The sequence below is a fragment of the Lissotriton helveticus genome, chromosome 3_1 (assembly GCF_964261635.1).
Source record: "Lissotriton helveticus chromosome 3_1, aLisHel1.1, whole genome shotgun sequence".
Taxonomy (NCBI): domain Eukaryota; kingdom Metazoa; phylum Chordata; class Amphibia; order Caudata; family Salamandridae; genus Lissotriton; species Lissotriton helveticus.
The window spans coordinates 1,970,020,624-1,970,045,884 of NC_136061.1; the positions used below are offsets into that span (position 1 = coordinate 1,970,020,624).

A 25,261-nucleotide genomic window follows, 5' to 3' on the forward strand; every position below is an offset into this window, starting at 1 on the left:
ACCACCAATTCCCTCTTACTATTCTTCCAACATGCCCAAACTCTTCTTCTGTACATCCAATATCCGTGAAACCTGCTGCTCAACACCACACACCACCTTCATACATTCCCTCCTAAAGACCACCTTCATAGCATCCCATTCAGTGGCCCAGGCCATCATGCCATTCCAGTTCTCCTCAAAATAGTGGTCCAGTACTTTAGAGACAGTGTGCAAAGACTGAAGCTGTTAATGCCTCCACCCTTAACCTCCAAAGCGAGACCCTAGGAGCACTCCTACCTATACTGTAAGCAAGCATCACAGGAAAGATTCGATAGATAATGTGCCAGATAAGAAATATTAACCACATTCTGAATCATGCTCTCAGACACCAAGCTAGTCTAATTGACTGTGGGTCCTTGTCGCCAGAATATGTACAGTCCTGAGGCTCATGCATCCTCCATTCGCCTTGTTACCCTCCCGGAGGGCTTCGGTCATGGCTGTCTTTGTGTCAGTCCTAGGAGGCATCAATCTGTGGCCCCATGAACACACAGTTGAGATTTCCCGCTAACAGCACCTCCGAACCAATATACTCAGCTGCTGCTCTCATAACTAACTCATACAATTCAGCATCATCTACATTGGGCGCATACACCTTTATCAAACACAGATCCTTGGCATACAATGTTCCTGAGACTATCATGTACCTCCCCTCTGTGTCCAAGGACTCTTGGATAGTTGTGTTGGCTAAATAAATCCTTCATTCATACGACCTAGTTCCACAGGAAAGATATGAAAGTCTGGGAAGAAAAAGAGCAGAAGCAGAGAGTGCATGTGCAAGGTGCATTATGGGGTCTGGATGAGAGAGCAACAGAGCTAACGCACAGAGGAAGTTTTGTTTGCACAAAAGTAATAGGCACTTTTGCAGCTGTGAAAAATAGGAATGACAAAACATTTTCAAACTGAACTGGTTGTTAGAAATAAAACAGGGAACAAATGGAGGCCAGGGCCACAAAAAAAGCATAGGACGTGGGTTCATGGGCTGTAGGGACACCAAAGATGTTTGTATGGATTCAATGGTTTTACAACATACTGAGAATATGAACAGAAGCCAATACTAAGTGCTCTGCTCCAAACCCTACCACACAAAATGCCCAAATTGGCATTTCATTCGGAGCCCTCGGTCCCTGGAATGTGCCCAGAGATTAAGATCCGGGAACAAGTCTCTACAAATTCTAGCATTTCATTATGAAGTATATTTAGATGGATTTCAAACCCTCGAAAAGGTTCAGGTAGATCAAAAGGTGGGCTTTTTAGTGTCCCTATTCAAGGGATCTTTTGCAGTGGCAAAGAACTGAAAGCAAGGAATATGTCAGTATCTGAAGTAGACCAAATGAAACGTTACTGATGAATGCAAGTAAAGCAATGGCAGGCTTCCTTCGGCCTGAAGACTAATAAAAGGATGGCCAGCATGGTAGCTGCAACAGTGCCAGCCCCCTTCCTCCACTCCTGAAGATGCCAGTGGACTACTTTCCAAACAAAGAGACAATAGGTACCCAAGATAAGGCACCTTCCAAAACATCAAAATTATCAGAAATATAGTATGAGTTCTAGATCAGCGGAATAGTTTAAAGGATTTATTATCAAAATTCAAAGAAGTGATACCGAATAATTGGCATTAAGGCTCTTACCACATAGAGCATTACAGTGAAGCACCAAATCAAAAATATTTTAATTCCCTAGAGGGCAGCAAAATCAAGAGAGAAACGGACAGTATTCCTTGCAGAATTCAGGAAAGCTTTTACTTACTCTCAAAATTGAGTGTTTTTATACATTATTGTCGCATAGGAAGTCACTAAAACTACAGAATCATTGCCAGCGCCATATAATAATACTGCAATTTATAGAGCGCGAACAACCACCTCCGAAGAGGTGTCCCGGCGCTTGATATTGACTTAACATCTAAGCATCAGGCGGACGACCGCGGATTTCCCTTGCACACAGCCGCATCCCACCCTTTGACGGGGGCCTAGGGGCTACTCATCTCCATCTCTACTACCTCGCCACCAAACTGATCGTCATTCACGATTGGTACGTGGGCGGCTGGTCCGACCCGGCGTACCAGGTGGAACTGGAAGAGACAGACTTCTCACAGCTTCAATCACTCCTCTACGGTTGCCCTATCCCGATAACTGTAGCCCCAATCACCAGAGCGGTCTTGCTGGCTTGGCGTACCGCCCTACGCCACACGGGATGGGACCGTAAACTTACCCGTCAGACGCCACTCTGGCACGGGACCTGGCTCCGCGATGTTTCGTCCCTTGGCGGATTTCGGCGCTGGGATCTCATTGGGGTGTCGTTGCTTGGGGACATCTGGGTGGGAGACCACATGCGAGCCTTTGCTGACTTACAACAGCGTCACGCCTTGCCTCACGCCCAGCATTTCAGGTATCTGCAGCTGCGCCACGCCCTTCATGCACATCTTCCCGCGCCAGCCACCCTTCCAGAGTTTAGCCCGTTGGAGGCCCAGGTGATGATGGGGGACCTGGGTAGGGGAGGGAGGAGTATCCCGAATTTACCGTGCCCTAGTTAATAATAGCCCCTCATCCCTTGACCAACTGTGTGCCCGGTGGGAGGGATGGGTGGGGCCCCTGGAGGAGGCCGATTGGAGAGATGCACTGATGGCTCCACGTACCCTGACCACGTCCTCCAAGTTGCGGCTGGTGCAGACATATTACCTACACACGTCCTACCTCACCCTAGAGAGGCTCTTCCGGGCCCGCTTGAGACCCTCCCCGGACTGCCCCAGGTGTAGGCAATCCCCGGCCGACTTCTACCACATGGTGTGGACATGCCCGGGGCTCAAGAGGTTTTGGAGGGGAGTGGAGAGAGAGCTCTCACGGGCTTTGGGCTGGGAGGTCCCTCATGACCTGCTGCAATTGTTGCTGGGTATCTTTGATGGCCTGGATGGCAACAGATCAGATAAGCGCCTGCTAGGGACGGCAGTGGCTGTGGCCAAGCGGGACATAGCACGTCACTGGCTATGAGAATCAGCTCCCACGGTGGGGGGGATGGAGGAGGGGGGTGGACTGGTGCGGTGCCCAAGAGGAGGTCCTCTTCGAGTCTCGGGGTTCTTTAGAGCAGTTCTCTAGAATATGGGGGAAATGGTATAATTTGCTTCCGCCGTGAACCCAGATATATACATCGTCTTTGGATATCATCAAGCAATTGTGTTGTTGGATTGGACTGGTTTAATTCCACCCATGTATACTGTTGATTTTACCCTACTGTACCCGGTGATTTACGAGCTGCTGCCAATGAATTTTCTTTGTTGTTTTTCCTTCAAAATGCTAATAAAGTTGATTATCAAAAAATAAAAAACATCTAAGCATCAATCCACTACATGAAAATTGATTCTACCCACTTTCTGCTAATGCTACTCTTAGATAGTAGAACACAGTAGATACATGAACAGCAGCAAACTATTCTGAATGAATAGGGTACAGTGAACTAGCGGAAGGACCTTGATGTAATGTTATAAGTTAGTGGCTGGGGAGAGGGGGGCGAGGGGAAATGGATTGAGAACAGCATAAAAAAGAATGCCAATGGACATAAACAAACATGATTTTGCTTGACTTCATGCTGTAGAAATAACAAACGGAAATCAAGAGATGCATCCATTTAGAACAAGATGGCTGGTACATATACACGAAAAGGGTTTTTAACATTCAGAGAATATTGGGCGCTCTGCCTAAAGTGTACGCAATGCTTGTAGAAGCTGTAAAGGTGGCCGTGGTGCAACTGTCGAGCGAAAAAAAAAACTAATACCGCTCCAATAGTATGTCAGAATTATCCAACATACACAAAAACATAACATACAGAAATACCCATGCACACACACTAAATGTCATTTACATTCGTGTCATAGTATAGACACACAGTCGAAAATAGCCAAGGACAACATAAGATAATAATGGAATTTCCTGGCGCTTGTTGCTGTGGTTTCAGATTTTATTTGGTTCCACAACCAGCCGACACGTGTTTCGTCGCGTGAGAACAGGGTGTTCGCAACTCCTCAGGGCTACGGTACAGAAACCGAAAAATAAAAGGTCGCTCCACCGGTGATACTTCCGCTCCGGCAGGGCTTGTGACCACATGTGAAGATTATCGTCGTAGAAAAGCCAAATGCGACAGTGGGTCCAGTGGATATGTTTCACACCGGAGTGTTTCCTCGTTGTTCAACAAAGTGTAAGCGCGACTCTCACTGGAGATCGCACTTAAAAACGTGTAGCTCCGTGCAGTATGCCCGGGATGTGTGGAGAATAATGACCTGGAGCGGATAACTCCAAATCTGCGTGTATTTGATCAGACGAGTAGTGTTGCTGATCTGATTTCTCCCGGGTCGCCGTGTTCCAAATTCGGAACATGGCGACCTGGGAGAAATCAGATCAGCAACGCTACTCGTCTGATCAAATACACGCAGATTTGGAGTTATCCGCTGCAGGCCATTATTCTCCACACATCCCGGGCATACTGCACGGAGCTACACGTTTTTAAGTGCGATCTCCAGTGAGAGTTGCGCTTACACTTCGTTGAACAACGAGGAAACACTCCGGTGGGAAACATATCCACTGGACCCACTGTCGCATTTGGCTTTGCTACGCAGATACTCTTCACATGTGGTCACGAGCCCCGCCGGGGCGGAAGTATCACCGGTGGAGCGACCTTTTATTTTTCGGTTTCTGTACCGTAGCCCTGAGGATTCGCGAAAACACTGTTCTCACGCGACAAAACACGTGTCGTCTGGTTGTGGAACCAAATAAAATCTGAAACCACAGCAACAAGCGCCAGGAAATTCCATTATTATCTTATGTTGTCCGTGGCTATTTTCGACTGTGTGTCTATACTATGACACGAATGTAAATGACATTTAGTGTGTGTGCATAGGCATTTCTGTATATTATAGAACAAGATGGCTGCCAGGTCCAAATTGAAGCCTAGTTAACAAGTGTTGGGAAAACACATGTCTACATGTCTTAGGAAATTAGTTTTAAAGACAATAGTACCATATCAGTGTATACATGCATAACAGAATGCAAAACCATATTTTGAACATCAATAATAAAAATGCACAAAAAAACTCAATGCGCAAAAATCCTTAACACTCGTCCACAACAAGTGAAATAGCACTATAATCAAATGAATGAGCACTGAGAGCAGTGGTTGGGCTACTGGTTGATGGCAATAGAAGAATGGCCAAGGGTGGAAGAAATACTTCTAAGAATTGCTAGGAGGTTGTCTGAGACTCTGGAAAGGACTAATGGCAGGGCAGGGTAGATTAAACTAACAGAATATTGGGTACAGAGCTGCCCAAGATCACACAGAGAATCAGCAGTGAAAGGGAAACCAAACAGCAAAGCTTAGTACAGAGTAACAAGAGGCGGAAGCTAGGAAAGAATAGGCATTCAAGAGGTTATTCAGCATAACTAACACTTAGGATGTGTAAGACATGTACATAACAACATTACCAATAAAGGGAACTTGGGGTAAAGCAGTCAGGAGTTCTACATTGTAACACTGAAGTTTATGAATTTCTTCACCCATAATTGCTGCTGCAGATACAGACTGCACATCTCTACCCGCATAAAGGCTATACATGCAAAGGCAGGGTCTATACAGCGTACAGGCATAAGCACTAAACTGTACAAACCATCGGCACATGTCTTTCTTCCACTCCTTTTTTAGGGTTATCAATGTCCTGAAATGTATTCCCCGCATACCTCTTTAAACCAATCTGCCCTGTATTACATATACTATGTACCAATGTTACACCACATATAATATTATGACAACTCTTTAGGCCTTTTGCACATGTCCTGCACTCTTTTGATATATTGTTTTCGATATATATTTTATCTTGGCTAAATGTGAAAAACTAATATAATTGTTTTAAAAAACACACAGGACTTGAGCTTTTCTCAAAATCATTTTCTTAATCCTGATCGACAAGTCTAATTTTAAATTCAATTCTAACAAGCCACTTATATTAAAACTGACAAAGACATTACACTGTAGAGCAAGCTAAGTATTCTTAAAACCATACAGGTTAACTTTCACCCACAGAGAGGGACAGAGACTGCACTTCTGCTTCTTTCAATGACCTGTGTGTGGTGACTGATGCAAATAGCGTTCACCTCTTAGTGATTCTAGGTCAGTCTTTAGCGTTTGGCACCTTAATCCACTGGGTTCTCTTTTGCCTCTTCGGAAAGGACAGGCTCAACAATAAAACCTTAATGTGGCTCATCTTCTCCGATTAGTCATAGTTTACTACTCTCCCCCATCCTTTTTTAGGACAGGAACATAAGTAGTGTGAATATCTCAGAGTTCCTTTCTCTTTCCTCCCAATTGTATTTACATTTCTATCTACATACCTGCGCTTTTCATCTAAACATGTGTCATTAACTTCTACATGTGTGTAGATAGCAGCCAGCTGCTGTGGCAGCAGGAAGAGATTCAGAGTAAGTAGTGCTTTAAATGGGCCGGTACTATCCTGTACTGAGTACCGGCACTTTTTTTATTTTGAGAAGGAGAGTACCTGCACTTCCTCAAGGGTAACGTAATACTTTAATTTAAGAGTAACAGCACTTTTCAGAAACAAGCAGGTACTCTGATACAGAGTACCTGCACTTCTATTTTTCCATTTCAGTCACTGAGAGTAAAGCCTCACAACCACTATTCAACTAATTCAAGCCGTAATTTCCTGGATGCATTGAAAGTGGCTGAGAGCTGATGAAGGTGAAACAGGAAGGTTTTACTACATTGCACTTAACAATTGTTGTTCTGGACAGATCTAGCCATCCAATTCGGATCATTCTCAACCTGGATTTCAGTGTTTGGTGTGATTATGTTGTTTTCAATATTTGTTTGATTTACATGCTCTTTAACAACAATTTTTCATTGTTGTGCTTTGAGATTCTTTAACCAACACTCTCTACAACAGCATTTCCTGAACTATGGGTCAGGGACCACTGGTGGGTCGCAAATCGATTTTTGGAGGGATATGAAAGACCTAGTCTACATGTAAGAAACATTTAAAATGTTTATCCCTGTTCGTGCACCAGTGTAAATGTGCTGAACAATGTCATTAAGCCCAACAAACAAACCCTGACTCTGGGTGAACCTTTCAGTATTTGTTGTTGCTGTTTTTTTGTGTTTTTTTACTTCACAAAGCTATTTCAACTGAGAATGAGCTTACTATACGTGAGCATGCACAACCATGCCTCTTTTGTAACACTTTCACATATAAGTGGAGAAATATGAATGTGGACTAATGGCCAGAGCTTTTGAAGTTGGATCTGGGGAACCAGATTTGGAGTCCCAGCGTTGGCTCAACATCCTTTGATTCTGGGTGAATCACTTGATCTCCTGTGCTTAAAATAAAACGAATCTTACACTGTGTACTGTAATCTGTTGCTCATGTAAAGTGTTCCAATTCCCTTGGGCGGTATGTGTTATATAAAAATGCACCAGTAGGCCTCATTTATTTATTTATTTAGTGTTTTCTATAGCGCGAACATGACCCAACGTAGGGTATCAGAGCGCTTTACAGGAGCGTTTTAACAAACCGAGACCTTAAAGATAACAGGTCATTACTGTTTTACGACATTACACTTCAGGAGAGCATTTAAACATATACAACAGTCAATAGTTAAATTAATATAACGCAGCTTAAAAACATAGATAAACTTATATACAATCGCCAAGGCTAGCGGAACCATGAACACAAATGAAAAGTTTGTAGACAGAGGTTCTGCTATAAGGCTTTATGGGAGAAATTTACTCATATAATACGATTTTGCTTCCTTTTTGAATGCCGCAATGGATGTAATTCTTCTAATGTTTGGGGGAGTGCGTTCCAAATTCTCGGTGTTGCCCTTGAGACCGCTCGGTCATAAGTTATTTTCTTGCAGAAGCGAGCCGGTTTCAGAAGTAAGTCTGTTTTGCTGATGGAGAATCGGTTACCTCCCGAAAGCGTGAATTTCTGTGCAAGGTAAACTGGAGTTTTGTGGTGTATTGCTTTATGAGTGATGCATGCCAACTTGAATTGAATTCTTGCTTCGAAGGGCAGCCAGTTTAGTATTTTCAGGTGAGGGTGAGGGGAGATATGGTCGAATCTTTTGGATCCCGCTTTATGTCTTGTGGCTGCATTAAGACATGCTTTCAATGGGGCTGTTGAGAGCTTGGGGAGCCCAGCCAAGGTAGTCCACCCATATTCGATCCTTGAGATGACCAGCACCTGAACTGCTGTTTTAAGATCTGTTTTATTTAGGAATGATTTTAGTTTTCGCAAGTAACTTAAATGGAACCGGGCGTTTTTTGCCGCTGTATTGATATGTGCTAACATGTTCAGGTTTCTGTCTAGAGAAATTCCCAGTGATTTGGTGGAGTCGACAATCTTTGGAGTATAATTTAGAGCAGTGATAAAGTTGGACCATTCTGCTATTTTTAGTTTGCTTTTCTGGGGTGCAATCAGTAGGAATTCGGTTTTCTGTGGGTTTAGCTTCAGGTGATGATTCTTGGTTAGCCATTGGGGGGACACTCCCTTCTGCAACTGCGATGTTAGTGAGTCTCTTAACTGCAAACTGTATCTAAACCTATCTTCCAAGTGCCATTGGAGTGTCCCCCCTAGAGTCCTCACCGTTGGAAGATAGGTCGCTCGATGGCTACCTACAAACGAAAGTGTTGTCCCTGACATATAAGAAGTTGGTTAATAATGCACCAGATCCTCTCAAACTGATCCAAGAGCACTGGGGGAGAGATGGGTTGGAGCTTGACGGTGAGGAGTGGCAAGAGGCAGTGGCCTCCACACGAGAAGTAGCAATCTCCTCCAGGCTGCGATTGGTACAATTGACGAGCCTCCATAGAATTTAGATCACTGGGTCTCGGCTTGTCAGCATGGGCAGGGCAGATGAGGGCATGTGCAGAAGGCAATGTGGTCTGGCTGGTACGTTTATGCATATCTTGTGGGAATTGGTGTACATCCAGAAATACTGGAAGGGGGTACATGACTGTTTCTCAGAGGTCCTTGGGACTAGTGATAGGAATTGAGGCTAAAAGATGTCTTTTGAATGTCTGGGAACCTACTGATTTAAGTGGAAAAGACTAAATATGGTTTACACCGGGGCTGATGGTAGCCAAAATGAACCTGGCTAGACTGTGGGAGGCGGGGAGGCCGTCCTAAGTGGAGGAGTTGAAAGCTGATATGGACTGGTGTATGCTAAGGGAAAAAACTGTATATGTTGCTTGAGGATGTCCCAAAAAATGGACTGACATATGGAGCAAGTGGAATAACTATCATGGTAATATATGTGTCCCTCCAATTGTCCCCTCTTTAGAAGATCCTGTTACGCCATAACGATTGTCACACTATTATACCATGTGTTATATTGTATAACGGTGATATGTATGAATATCACTGTGAAATGTGATTTACCCCTTCGAATTGAAATTGGCAATGTCGTATTTTTGTTGTTTAATAAAAAGAATAAATAAAAAAAGCTAGGTGGATAGACAAATTCAGGATAAATGATATGAGAATCAAACAATGGCCACTTGGACATACTTTTCGAAGAGCAGCACTCAATTCAATAATACTGAGATTGTAAAACGTATGACCTGAAAATGCAGCTTTTTTAAACTAAGTAGCATGCTACTGGAGCTCCAGATTTCTTGTTAGTGAAGTACTGTCCTTGTCTATCCTGATGAAACCAGTGTCATTCTTTTGCTTCAGCCTTGAGTCCTTGAGAAGCATACAGCCTTTCTAGTTTCAATGAGCGGGAACAGAAGAAAGCAGGTCATTCTAGTTTCATTAAACAGGGACAGAAGGCAGCAGGCCGCTTTCTTACTTTACTACACAAATATAGCAAATGTTTTAAACGTTTTCCTAAACATGATTTCAGAGGGTACACAACTGCACAAACATGCATCTATCTATATTTATGTAGGCAAAATGGTTCAACGGCTAGGAAACAATTTACAACACCTAGCTTTGAAGGCAAAGTTAATATTAAACCAACACCTAGCTTTCAAGGCAAAGTCAATATTAAACCTCTCTCAGGCGTATTCAAAACTCTGTTGTAAGTGAAACTAGGTGATGTTCTAGGACAGATCAGTTAAAAAACGTGCCCATGAGAACTCACGTTTATTTATGAGATACACTAAAGAAGGGAAAATCACAACTAACAAAAGAGCAAAGGCTCTGGGTATCAAATTGGAAGATCTTCGTTAAGGCACATTTGATTGAGCTAAGGATTTATTCATCGGCTACAGCCAGGCCAACAGTTCCTGTCCCATTTAATCAAAAACAGATTCCAGAAGTAAGCATCAATATAAAGGTGAAGTTAGGGAGACACCATTTAAAATAGAACAGGGAAGATAATCACAGAAGGTGATACCACACAAATGTATTCGAAAATCAGCAGCAGGGCAGGCGAACTGCAAACAGCTGCGGCGCACTACTATTTTGTCTTCCATCATGGGGAGGCAGCTCGAGCCAAGAGAAGGGATGACGCTAAACGCTGGATCACATCCATTTGTCCTGGATTGTATGGATTCTCTATGCACTGTTTCACAACAAATCAAGCAGAAGAAATTGTCTTCAAGACTCCGAATTCTTACTCGCTAGATAAATGTTCAACATAAAGAGACCAGCGGAGGTACCTTGCCCCAGCAGTACATGTTGGAAGACAATAACTGCAAACCATGAAGATTTTGATAACACAATCTAACTAATCACTTATGCATAAGATATACTAAGAGGGTTGAGAGATGCTGAACAGCGGTCTTTCCAATATGTAGGTATCCAACGATCAACAGGAAAACTTACATTCATACATGCTTTATAATTAGGGAAGGTGAAACCAGTGAAATATATGCATCTTGGAAATAATATCTAAGTTATGTCCATTTCGGACCAACAGTTTCCTGTTGGTTCATACAATGTGTATACTATCAGTAGTGCTGAAGTGAATTAGTGTCTTCCACTATACAGTCCATGGAATACATTGAAATTCTTATAATACACTGAACAATTCTGCAGACAATCCATGCTTAATCCCCAATAACCTAGCCGATGGGAAATAACTATAGACAGTGTATATAAACAATCAGTCTTGCCTGCGAGGAGGAACCTTTTAGAGACGTTCATAAAGGTATCCATACAGAGCAGGCAAATTTCCCCTGCTGCAAACCTCAGAGAAACATCACACTGGAAGAGGGACAGAAACTAATCTTTAGAGTGTCTGCGGACTGGGCCCTTAATGGATGTCATTCCGGTGCAAAAATGTGACTTAGGAAAACAGAAAGGTCATGGTTGAATAAATGAATCAATCTTAGCCACTGGTAATTACTTGGGCTGCATTCAGTCCATAATGTTTTGCCTACCAGGCCACTCTAGACACTGACCAGCCTTATGCAAATCAGCCTTGGTCCTGCTCCATTAGGAACAGCCCAGCTCGAATTGACACACCAGGTTTCTTCCAGAAGGGGACACAAGCAACCCAGGACTGGTTTCTGACAACTTAAGCCTCACCAGTAATGTATAGACAGATTCCTATGACACTGTGAGTAAGGGATGAGACTTTGCAGATGTCTCCTTGCTCCATATCCTGGAGCTGAGAAGAACTGTCTTGTAAGCAAATATGCACTTGATGTCAAATAGATCTCCCTATATCTAAACGTTTTGTTGCATCTCCATACACTTACTGTATCCTTCTGTGTGGAACAATGGTCCAACTGTGTGACGAATACAACAGTGGCAGATGCCTGCAGAAGTGATAAAAGATTGACGTTGAAGTGCCATCTCTATATCACTACATGAGCAACAATTCTTGGAAGCAACTATTCTTGGAGAATGCGGGTACCATAAACAATGCCCCTATGCTCTTACATGCTCCTGCCTAGACATTCTGTTACAACAATAGGCTATTCTAGTTAGACCGCATCAGATGTTTCAGGTTACACATTTGTCAAGGTATGAGGCTGGCAAAATTATCCTCTGTAAAGGCCAGGCTTCCCAGAAGACAAAATATGTGTCAGTGGTGAAGTACAGTCCTATGCCAAAATATGAACTCTTATGGTATAAATACTCATGCTCAGCCGAATATACACTGCATAAAAAAGCCAAGGTGCAACACAGAAGACTCTGTCAGGTCAAACGGCAACAAAGACCTCAATATAAACTTTTATATTAGAAGTATCATAATGTAATACCTGCATTTAGTGTAATCAACTTGACGCCTCCTACCAAAAAACAGAACATCCATAGGCAAAGCCAACAGGTATTTTCTTTAAAAAGGCAAGTGCTTAGTTATTGACTTTATGTGTTTTGCCCAAAACTAAAAAAAAAATAGTTGCACAGAAAACCATATTGGAATGTTTTGTCTTTGAGAAACGTGTTTTTAAAGGGGTCACTGGTGCGTGAACATGCGTGCACGTGTATGGGTGGCCATGATGGGAGGCTATTTCTCAAACAAAAAGAATTCCAAAATGGCTGGGCGCGTAAATGTTTTGACGCACATGCAGTCATTTTTTTATTGTTTAATTTACAGTTTCAAGATGGCTAAAAGCAATTTGCAAATGTTAAATTTAAAAAGAAAGTATATGTTGGAGTGCCAATAGAAAGGGGTGATATCAAATAGCAAGCAGTATGCAGCTAATACATTTTATAATTAAAACAATTAAATAAAATGATAGATTGGGAGTATGAGGGTGTTGGTGCGGTGCTAGAACACTGACTGAGCGAGTGGAGGGGTGAGGCAGAAAATGCAGGAAAGTGTGATGAGGGTGTGAGGGGGAACAAGTGGACGGAGGCGAAAGCAAGAAAAACTAAATTCAAAAAAACGTAGTTTCCTCATGTCAGCAGTCTGTAAGTAAGAAAACTTTATTTATGATTGATTACTTAAAATTAAAATCATAACATGATAGTACATTTAGAGCCACAAGTCATTATAAATGAGTTTTGCTGGTTCGCCTTAATGTTTAGTTTTGCCATAAAATTGTAAAGACCTTAAAAGATTCTGAAGGCCATTGGCTGCTAAAGCTATAAGGCCCTCATCGTCCTCATAAAGCAGGACCAGGGCTGCATGGGGGACAATTCTGTGAACATCTGTACTAAACGAACCTAGACAGGCGTCTACGGAATATAAAATAAAAACAGGAAGGGAGCCAATCTAAATCAAATCTATTTCCTTTCTAGCCATTGCATGGAAAATAAATTAAAGTGCCTCATCAGTGATCAGTCTCAAACCTCACATACCCAGTAGCTAGATCATTCAAGTCCCCTTGATTGGTTTATTGACTCTTCCTTGCCCAAAATAGTGGTGAACTGCCTCTGTGAATACAAAACTTTTGCCATCTTCTCTGACTTTCAACCTGGCTGAGAGCTAAATCAATTCTTTCATTATATGGGACAGTAACTATTTCTTATTGGGTTACAGTTCATGCACTGTAGTTTTTTAGCAGCCACTTTCATCACCACAATGTACACTCATATCACTTAGCTCCACAATGTACCTATATCCCTCTCTCCTCGAGAAGAACCCTTGCGCAGGGTCTGGGAAATTATTAAAGCAGTTACCAGGGCAGTCATTCTGCATGATCAGCCAGCTCACTCACGAAATATTGAATCTTTGTCATCATAGTCCGGCAGTAGGGGCTGCACCACCCTTTGAATCAGCATTTCCTCAGACTTGTTTTTAAGAACTCGAATTTGATTGCAAATTGCAGGGACTGCAGACTCCTTAAATCTCTGGGCTCTGCGTGCATTATTCTCTAGCTATCTCACAACAGATTTGAAGTGGGTCACATGATTATCCACCTTGGGCTCTACTTCCACAGCCCTGACTTTAACTCCCGAAATACCCTTTTGAGAGCAAATATCTTCCCTTCAATTTGCCGCCTGAACTCTAGACCACATCTTCTGCAATGTGCCAATTATCAGAGGTTCATCTCAGGAGAGGGCCACTCTGCTGTTCTCTAATGTCCCCTCATTGTTTTCTTAGTCATCTCTGCAAGTCGAGTGACTGGAGGAAAAGAAAAGAGTCCTATCTATTGTCCATTTCTGCTCATTTTTCTTATGGGCAATTTTGCCAACAATTGTCCACCCTTGCCAGATTCACTGCTACTCCGAGTCAGAGTAACAGGTATGAAAAAGTGTGCAAACTCAAGGTCTTGCATTAAGTGATCACATCGGTGTCCCGCAAGTCTGTACGACTTGCTCTTATCCCATTGCCACTCCTGTATCGCTAGGCAAGATGTTTAACTTCAATAATTCAGCTCAACTGGGGGTTCACGTGTTCTGGGATGAGCTGCTATACAACCCTCCTCACTGCATGGTCAGCCTGTCATAACTGATCCACTGCCACCATGTTTACTGAAGTGGTACATTCTGTGGTATCAGACTGGATTATTTTCAAGACACTAGAGTAGTATATTGTCTTTGACACAAATTCAAATAAATTGAGACAACACTCACTGAAAGGGATACCATATCTCTACCGGGCCTCCTGATCAATTGGAATGTATAACCGCTTCAGGGTGGCGCTTTCAGCATGATTGTAAGACTTAACTAATGTATGTGGGTTAGTCCAGTAAATGCTTAGCATCAGTGCAATCACTCGCTCACACAATATGGTTCTCTTCCTCTGCCCTCACCCTCTTCACTATCCTCCTTCCCCTGTGTGTGAAAACAGCCTGCTCACTGCCACGCTCTCTACAACTCTCCTTCACTCAACACTACACACACCTTGCACTCATGGTTGTTGGTCGTCCGCCATCAACCTCTAAAGGTGCCTTAGGGGATCCATCTGCGACCTTAAGCAGAGTTCACTTCTCTTAATCAATTATCGAGTGGAAAGTCCTTCTGATCCTATTCACATCCAGCTTCCTGGGAGAAGCGAAAAAGGTCAGAACGATAAGAACAACAAGTAGTACACATTTAAAGAAATGACGTTGGGTTAAAGAGCCCTACACCTACTGTATACACATACACTGGCAGTTGTGCAGTGCACAGGACCGAGACCTATTTTCAGGTGAGATACCTATCTACTTACAGCAAAAGCAGCTAGACAGGCCCATTCATGCGGTGCTGGCTGCAGGGACCTGACACTTACGCTCCTTACCACAGAAATGGCACGTTTCATTGGTAAAGTGCTTGCAGGCAGCAACGTGCTTCTATTTTTACAATGTAATTAGGGTTTTGTAATATGTACATGTAATACACATGGAACAAAGACAACATAAGAGCCACTGAGATAAACACGGTGATTAATGTACTTACAGAAAGCAATGATGTAGGGGGAAAAAAACAAATAAGGCTCAAGCTCTTGTCTTAAACTTTTACGGGTTCATGGATGAAGGACCTTTGGCATGTTCTATCACCAGAGATCGGGCAGGGCTTCGATATGCCCAATGATGGCAGCGAGCACACCACTTTCCAGGCCTATTATTAGTCAAACATGGTGAATTTAAAGAGGCTGGACAGAGGCTCAGTTATTGCCAGGGAAATCTCCTACAGTGTGTTGTGCTGCACACCTCTTGTTCAATAGGACTCTACTAAAAGGTGTTTAATCTGCTATTTCGCAACTCATCCACAGTAAACGCTATCTGACTTCGATGAGGTTGCCTCAAAAACCACACCAGCCTACATTTAAACCTCTCCAAATTGGTGCAACAAAATCTCTTGTCATTGGACCTACATTTAAATGTTCCTCTACTCTAATCATAACTTCTCCATATTGTAGTGGTTAATCAAGTACGCTAATAAAATATAGCTTCAAAATGTACTGGGTGGGTAATCCCAACAGAAATCTATACACTGAGGTTGTTCTCAAGAAGTGGAAGAGCACTATCTTAGGGAGGAAAATGTCAGACTTGTTTCTTATTATATTCAGTGTACATTATTTTCTTTTACTTCCATTGCCCTTTTCCTTGTGCCACAGCTTTTGGACACCTACTATTTGTATCAGCTAGGGTGGACAATGAGAGACTGATGAATGCGGAGAAGCTCGTTTAAATTGGCTTTGAATTCTGTTTTGCACCCATTTATCCCTGAAGGTCAGGGGTACCAAGGTCGAGTCCATCCATCAGGGAATACCCTACCATTTTCCTAGGGCTGCAGAAGCATACCACCCTGCTAGCAATTCCCACAGAAAATCAGTGCCAGCTCTGTATATCGGAAGCCACTCAACAGCTTTGGAGAGAGAGTAACACAACAATCAATACGATACGACATTCCACCGTGTAACCCAACACATACTTGGGAACTGACAAACAGGACTGAAACTATCTGCAGTTGGCTCAATGCTACATCATCACAGGAGGTCTCAATGGCAGTTGCGTAACGCATCATTATAGGGCCCCTTCTCTATCACCACCATCAATGTGATGAGGAGACTCTGAACCCAACAGCTCACAGATGTTCAATGGCCTTAGGCTGGGTAGGGTCCTCCTAAACTAAAGGGATGTGGGCCCCCCTGGTCTGTGTTTTGTCCCTGCTCAATGGTTTATTTATGATCACTATCACTCAGCCTAAAGTTTCTTAAATAATTCGTAAGAGGTATAGAAGAGTACTAATTTAGTATCCTATGCCTGGAAGCATTTTAATAAATTGGTAGCAATTTTGTTCAATAATTTTTTGGGCAAACCAACTTTTAAGCAAAAATAGGCAGTGGCTGCTAGAAATCCTTGAACAGCAGCGAGTGAAGGTCTACGAAGCAAAGTGGCACATTTTATTCCTCCCCAGTCTTCCGACCTCGGCGGTTCTCTACAAGCGCCCCCCACCCCCACCCCCCACACCTCCCAAATGCCCCCCACCCCCCTCCACACCTTCGCCGGTTAATGGGTTTATTGAAGAGTGTGACACCCCCATGCAGTTTATAGTTATTAACGTTGACAATGCAAAGTCAGGTAAAACAAAATGACACTGAAAACATGAAGTATTAAAGCTGGCTCGTGAGATGGGTGAGGCTTCCAAAAACGCAAACAATTTCCATCTTTAAAGTGTCATTCTTGACGCTTCACAGTTCCAAACAAATTAAAAGCAGACAATTGAAGTTACCTCATCCATAAACACGTGGAACAATCTTTACATTCCTGGCACGCTTCCTCATTGTGAAACCCACAACAAAAGGCACGAGAGGCTCTTGGTTACCGGTTTAGACAAAAGCGTCATGGCCTGGAAGAACCTGCCGCGTGGACTCCAGCCTACGCAGCCGGGCTCTGAGCTCGCTCAGCGCTATAGTAACGCGAAGGTTAACTTAAGGTTGATGATCACAAACCTAGAGAGGCGTCGGAGCGCGCGACCACTCCATTCAGGCTCATGAACCTGTGGCACGCGCTGGCTCCTTGCTATGTGTACCACGCCAGTCTTTTATATGCTTCTGGATTGGTCTACTCGGAGAGTGGGGTCACCTACAACCGCAAACATGCATTGATAGTATACAAATCACAGTGGTATATGTTCTGAGTTCAGCAGAGTATTGCAAGTATAAACTACAGACCTACAGCAAACAAACCGGTTTAGCAAACGCTGGATGACTGTCCCCCCTGAAGAATGCAAAACAAACGGAGAAGCCCCACAGGCTCTCAATTCACTCCGATGCTTAAGCACAACCACCAGACACCTTGCAGGCACAGCCTCTGCTGGTGTTGCTTTGCTGTCACGCATTTTAGCACCTATGGTTTATCTCCTTCCTGTCCCTCCAACTCACCTCACAAGAGATTGTTATTTAATCTCACCTAATGTGATCAAGGTTCACCCTCACACACCAAGGTATCAGTTTACCATCCAGTTCCAGGGCTAGCCTCGCGCCAGTGACCCCAGGGATCCAGCAACCCCCCCCCTATGCAGAGGAAGTTATCCAACTCCCTTATGCCCATGGCTCAATCCCAAAAGGCTTCAAAAGTAATCTCACTCCGAGGGATTCATATCAGTTTCCAAGCTCTAGTGCTCGTCCCACCACCAGCCACAGAGCCTATCTCAACCTATACCTGTACACCACATTTCCCACTCACCATTCAAAACCCCTCTCATCCCAACCACCAAGTGCTCTTTTAATTCTCCTTCCCCTGGTCTTCATCTTACTACCGTTCCAGGGCTCCGCCTGACTCCAAGACCAGGAATCTGTCTTGCACTGTAACCTGAAGAATGCATTTCAACCTCAATCTCAAGGCTCCACCTCACAATCCGAACCATTTTGGCCACATAGAATAAGGAAGAAGGCAAGTGTACTGCTCAGTGAAAGGCTACCGTGTGGAGATTGACTTTTCTGCCTGTGTTCTGATCAAATCACCTCTAAGGGTTCTAGAAGAGAGGGAGCCTTGTGGAAACCTAAGCACAGAACAGATTGAGGAAGGTAGCTTGGGACAGATGATGAGAATGGAAGGACTTCAAGACAAGTTGCAGGAACAAAGGTGGCCTCTGCAATACACTCGTCCTTACCAAAGTTGTCCTCCTCAGTCTAGGTTGGTTAAAGCACATTTCTTCGGCTGTAGCGTGCAATCAGTCTGGCTTCTCTATGGTGAGCCAGACTAGGTCTTGATACTTCAAAGAGAACTACCATGAAGTTTATTTCCTCCAAGCCATCTTTACCGCAGGTGATACAGTCTCACCAGGTAAAAATTAAAGCACACGGACAAGAGAAACCTCTGCTCTGCCCACCTAGCCATGGTCCCCCACTTCCACGGAATCAAAAAGGGTGACAGATCCTTCTCCTACATCGCGACCAATACCTGGAACGAACTCCCCCTCAGCATCAGACGAAGCAAGACACCTATTCAGAAAGGACCTCAAGACCTGGTTCTTCGGATGACCACGAAGCTGCCCCTCCTCCCCCCCCCAGCGCCTAGAGACCCTCACGGGTGAGTAGTGCACTCTATAAATCCCTGATTGATTGGTTAAGCAACACGAATATGACAACTAGATCACAGTTGCGAGTGCCAAGCAGGGAGAAAGTTGTCTATGATCATTGAGCATCTTTGAGACACTGGTCTCAGCCTGGCCGGGTTGTGTTAGAGGGAGCACAGTGCCTTAAGATAGATGGTTATAAACACCTGCTTGAAGCGTTGAAGATAAAAGGTGAGTGCTACATGTTGAAAATGTATATTATCAACTGAATCTGAATTAGAATCGTTAAAAAAATCGTCTCTGTGATGTGCATATTATAATGTAGAGTTTGCCTTTGTCTCTGCGTTTTACAATTAATGTTTCATGTTTCACTTGCCGTAACAAGTTAGTGGTTTATTACTGGAGTAAATCGAGATGTATGTATTTATATTCTGTAAATCACTCCCAGGCATTGTCGGTATGAGAATAACAAAAGAAAGTCATGCCATCTGTACGTTATCGTACCTAGCAAATTATGAGGAAATGAACATGATTTATCAACTTCACGATCAAAGGACTTCTGAAAATATGGTCTGTAGAAAAGCACATTGTGCAAACCGAAAGGTAATGTACTATTCAGAACAAGATTTTCACAAGATTGTTGAACAGGAAACTCCAGCGAAAAAAATGCCCTGTGATTGTGCTGGTGGGATCCAGGAAATACGTTTCTTCCTTGGGGAGCTATGCTGTCTTTTCCGGTGTTTCCGTGTGTCACACTAAGCAGGCTTGTCTTTCCGGGTGGAAAACCCGTATTGTCTGTGTTGCGTGGCCTGCAGAAAGCAGCTTTTTCATCGAAGGGGAAAATTCAGGTTGTTTCCAGAACTCTGGACGTGCGGTGAAATATCTCTACAAACACCGGAAGAGAGAGCGCAAGCAAATATCTCTGTAGCACACAATGGATGGAGTGAACAGATTTATGGCATCGGCAGGTTACACCTGACCAACGCACACGGCAGGGAGTGTATGTATCTCAAAAGGTCAATAAATGGCTGGCATTTTTCTCTTAAAGTGCTAGAAATACAGAGATCAGGGGAAGCGATATGAGAAATAAAGAAAAAGAGCGGGAGGGGGGAGCAAAGGAATTAATAAAAATATTTTGGGGCCTGGTGACTTTCTTTTGAGATGTGGAATAAAGGAAAAGAACGGGGGGAGCAAGGTAATGAATGAAAATATTTTGGGGCTCTAGGGTCTGGCGACTTTCTTTTTTTCTAAACTCAGTTCAAGATCATTGGACGTCAGAGCTCCCTCAACTCTCCAGCTTCATGTTTACCGATGGAAGAGATCTCACATCTGAACTTCCGTTTAGGTCCATAATGTTGATTCTTTCTCAAGAACGCCCGAGGTTTACTGGAAGACTATTTTGTGAGTCGCAGAAGATACCTTAACACGTAATGCAAGGCCAGTCGATGGACTTCCTCCACTCAGACTTGCATTCTCTCGCCAACATAAAACAAAAATAACCTTGGGACCACATCACCAAATGAAAAGTTATGGAATAACTGAAGACATCAGTCACCCATTACTGGACATGTTGGGGCACTTTAATATAGTCCCCCATTACAGGTCCCAAAAATCTATACAATCGGACTGCTTCTTCACATCTCACATATGTGAGGATAATAAAAATGCCCATCCCAACAGATATCTCCACTTCTCCCTCTCTCTCCAACTAGTGTAGCTCAGGACTACAACTATACAGTAAATCTTAGATTGGACAATCCAGTGCAGTATCTAGCTAACCACATATCATAAGAAATATCATAGAGGGACCTGCAGAGCTGTTCAAAGCTACCAAAATACTGTAAACCATAAAACTGCACGTCTGTCTCGCACACTTCATCAACCACCACACTGCTACGCGCTGCATCCCATAACACGATAACCACACCTCGTTGGTCATCATGCACTTAATGGAAACACTTTCCAGATAGGATCAAAACCAAGACAACATCCTTCCAACCACACACCCTACCAGAGTAGCATGCTACCCATGTAGGCAAGCAGTTCAGCACCCCACAAAGGGATAGTAAGTTCTATATAAATGCTGCAGTACAACACAATACACAAGGCTTGACTCTCAAGGAATCGTTGTATTGCAGTTAAGAGTCACCACAAAGTATTGCAGCATTTTATTTAACTCGTATTACCCCTATTTGGGACACTGAAGCACTGTCTGTAAGGGCAGAAAGCTGTGCCAGGTAGGATGTGCATGCTGGATGGTGTTGCCTTTGCTTTTTATCCTAGGTGTTTCCTTGTCATGTGTGATGACCACCAAAGTGTGGTTATCATGTTATAGGACACAGCGCTTAGTAGTGTGGTGGAAAAAGAGGTCTGAGAGACAGGCGCTAAGATTATGATTTTTAGTAAGCTGGAAGCTTTAAGCAACTTAGCAGGTCCCTTCATGGTATTTCTCATGATCATATTCTACTAAGCTGGTTATTGCAATGAGTTGTCCAATATGATCTTTTGTTTAACGGTTTTGGACCTGAGCATTGGTTGGAAAGAGAAGTAGTGGGGAGATCTGCTGGGATGGGCTTTGTTACTATCATCCCATATCTGAAAGCTACAGCTCTGACAAAATATTGAGTTAACGGAGTAATCTCTTACACTATCTCAGTTCCATATCCTCCATCTGCTCTTGGATTTAGCCATGGCAGCTCTCCTGATTTCTACGGTATCAAAGGTTTAACTTGCACATAATTTATGGAATAATGTGATAATCAAGGGACGTGTCACCCTTACTTATTTTTTTATAAAGTTTAAAAGACTATCTTCTCAGAGTGACCTGTCATTGTTTCAATTGAATTGCTGACTATTGTTTTATAGTCCGCATTTTTGTACTATAATTTGAATATGTATAGTATAATAAGAAATGAAGATAAATGACAAATTCACCATGCCACTAAATGACCAACACTTTCGTACGAAGGTTCCGCTAACAAGATTACATGATTTATCTTCTTTAATAGACACAATGTCCATAAGTTATCAGAAACATTACAGATCATTAAAACAGTAACTGTAATGGGATGGTGTGATCAGGAAGATGTTTAACAGTAAATCTGGGAAACATCTTTTAATTTCCACAGTACTATCATGCCACATTTGAGCCAATTCAAGAGACCGTAAACACAGACATTCCAAAACACGGAGTTATTCAAACAGTTAAAGTGAGCACTATGCATCAAGGGGTTTATACTATATTCCTAGTTGGCAGAATCACAATAGGTGACCTCTTGCATGATTTACCTGAACACCCAAGTTGTATACTTCAGCACCTGGGGAATTTAGTATGCAAAACCCCTCTCAGTCATAAAGCGTCAAATGGGGATTGCTTTTATAATTTAATTCCAGAAAGTGCCTAGTAGGGATGCTTATTCCGTACTACCCTTCTATCTCAATGTAAAAAATTACATGTGATATTAAAAGCTGCCACCACCCAATCAGTGACACAGGCTGAAGTGTGCCGCACGCTAAACTACAAAAAGAGAAGTTGAAGGTATGAGTGCCTTCTCCTGGGAGCTGTAGTGACACCATCAGCAAGGTCCAAATAGCTAAAGTAAAACAAAATAAAAAATACTTTGGGTGGCACCAGCAGGTAGTTTATGATCCGCTGCTATAAATATAGCAACCCGCTGGGCCAATAATAATTTCGAAATACAAATAAAACCTCAAATAATATTACATTTCTAGCAGTAAATGGGTCACGGTTCTTTACATAAAAGCGGCATTTACAGCTACCTATGTAGTTTTATACATAAGAGAAATGCAGTCGAATGTTCATTTATAAATATGACTAATATTTGTGCCCAACTAACCTGTATAAGTCTACAAACCAGTACAAAAGGCACATGTGCCGTAAAAAGAAGCAAAAATTAGTAACGGCATTTAAAGATATTGTACATGAAATAAATATTAGGGATGTATATACATGGTACATGTATATTTCCAGACCACGTGTGGTGATTTCCATTACATTTATTTGGCTCTGCGAATTTGATGAGAAAATCATACATTTATACATACTAAATACAAAGATTCTGTACATTTTCTTACACACTCTATTCATCAATTTAAAACACGTGAACAATTTCACTAATATTTTTCATTTTAGAGAGGTGTATGCATTTGCTGATGACAAATTATCAATTTTTACGTATTATCTATGAAAACAAAGGCATGTTTTCGGAGCAGAAGGGTCATTTTAACAGTGTCCACAAATGATCGCGTATGTGTCTATTTGGTGAATATGACAAGCTTGAACAACTCCCCTCTCCTCCCCTCCCCTGACTGTGCCTAATGACTATCTCCATCACCCTCCTGGGCACTCACAGATGTCATCCTCCGACACCAGGTCATCCTCCATCCCTGCCGCTGCAGTGCCCCTCAGGAGTGTCGCCGTCTCCTCATCCCGCACCTCCCTGGAACAGCAGGTCCGAGCCCCGGCTCCCTTTACGCGCGAGCCTCAGCTCTTGCAAACACCGACCTCCGCCGCTCCTTCGGCTACTCTGGCAGTTCTCAGCTGGAGCGCGCGCCCCTTCTCCAGTCTCTGTCAAACCCAGAACGTGACCGCGCATGTAGGCAGGGCCGGGCTCCCTGGGCGGCCATCTTAGCGTCAGGCTTTATTTATTTATTTGTATAGCGGTGACGTTTTCCTGAGGTGAATGCTGCTGAGCTGTCTAAGCGCTTCGGAGCACGCGAGTCTCACAGTACGGAGATAGGGAACGAGCTTTGTTCCCAGAATGTGCCAGGCATTAGGTGCCATGCTGCTGTGTAAAACAATTGTCGAATCATTCATTTTTTGTGTAACGGGATGGTTTGAAGGGGAAAACGATGCTCATCTCCTTGTTGCTAGATGCATGACCAGATGTGGTAATGGAAAGCATAGTTTACCATTTCATAAGCTAGTCATAGTGTTTATATCGTCTTGAAATCTGTAGAAAGCGAAACTGGGGCGTCTATTACAATTCCATCAAGCATATGTGCCAATAGCCCCGATTCCGCCGGGAGAATCCAGATTTAGGAAGCACAAAAGTTCGTTATTTTATTTATAGCCCGCATCAAATCGCCTCTGTTTCTCTAAAAGTTAATGGGGAAAATACATCCCCGATATTTTTTTGCGATATCTCCTACTTTCCTGTTCCAAAATTTTGGAATGCGTGATTATGTTTTAAAATAATTACCGTATCGCTGTTACCACTTGCACTGGTTGTTTTGATACAGTAGTCACGCGCAGAAAGAGACTGAGCAAGAGTGAGAGTACTTACGTTTTAACCTCTGCATATTAATCATTGTATACACGTTTTCTCTTGGCCTATGTGGGACATTTTTATGTTTACTGTGTTGCTTATAAGCGCCTTAAATGTGACAGTTTGAGTGACACTTAATAACGAGTAAAAGAAAACAATCAAGTTCTTGTAATAGGATTTCAGCAATGACCTCTTTCGTGGAATATAATTATTTACAAATATCTTTAAAACTACCGAGAAATGCAGAAGTGCTTTAACTCTATCATTAACTTGCCTATTTTCAAACAAGACAAGGGCCATCAGGCAGCTAAAGTACTTACATTTTCTTCCCACTTTGTTTCCTAGTCCCTTTGTAGTAAAAGATGTCGTCCATGATTTATGGTAATTGGCAACCACGACCTGTCCAAAATAAACACAGGTGCAGTCAGTCACTGCGTGTCGCAGAGAACCCAGACATTTTCAGTTGTGCGTCAATCCATATAGTGCATTTCCGTTATCATATTATCTTTCTGGAGCGGGAAATTTCACTTAGTGCGGTAAGAGCCAGCAAATTAACAGACAAAACTGATTCGAAGATGTACATGAATTCTGAGAACTAGAGATGAGCCATCAACATATTTGGCCTGTTAATTGTGAAACAAGCATCTGATAAAAATCTAATAAAGACTCTTCAAAATCAAAAATGTAGTATTTCTTTAAACTATGGCAAGCGTTCACTTCTGTACATAGATATTATTGCATTACATTGTAAACATTAGAGGTCATAGTTTCTAAACTTTTTTTTCCAAATGGTCTTTATTGGATTTTCAAGTATAACAGGAAATGCTTAGTAGTACAGTACATTCACATCAGCGCACAGCCCCCCAACTATATTTTCTCGTCATAATTCTTATTTTAGAAACATGGTCTTAAATTGTCTGTTATACATTTTCAGATGGTTCGCAGACGGTGGGGATCTTTTAACATCATAATGCATTGATATTCAATGACCTTATACTTCCCTCTTTAGAACTATTAATTCTGCTGGAAACTTCTTACTGCAGATTCCTCACCTTTAGAATACCTCCAAACACTAGATAGGATCTGAAGAATT

At 42.7% G+C, this 25,261-nt stretch overlaps 1 protein-coding gene across 3 annotated transcripts in view; it reads right to left on the reverse strand.

Annotated features, from left to right (window-relative positions):
• The window catches only part of ANKDD1A (ankyrin repeat and death domain containing 1A), a 335,216-nt gene extending 310,709 nt beyond the window's left edge, over window positions 1–24,507 (reverse strand). Inside the window, exon 1 of one of the 3 annotated variants that reach the window (XM_078683094.1) lies at window positions 24,489–24,507. Coding sequence is in view for 1 of the 3 variants with exons in the window: in XM_078683093.1 (XP_078539219.1) it covers window positions 23,252–23,285 (34 nt within the window). In the remaining 2 variants the exon portion in view is untranslated. Of the gene's footprint in view, window positions 1–23,251; window positions 23,444–24,488 lie in introns of those variants that run through there. The other 2 variants (XM_078683093.1, XM_078683095.1) reach the window with 2 other exon arrangements.
• Between the last annotated feature and the right edge of the window lie 754 nt (window positions 24,508–25,261).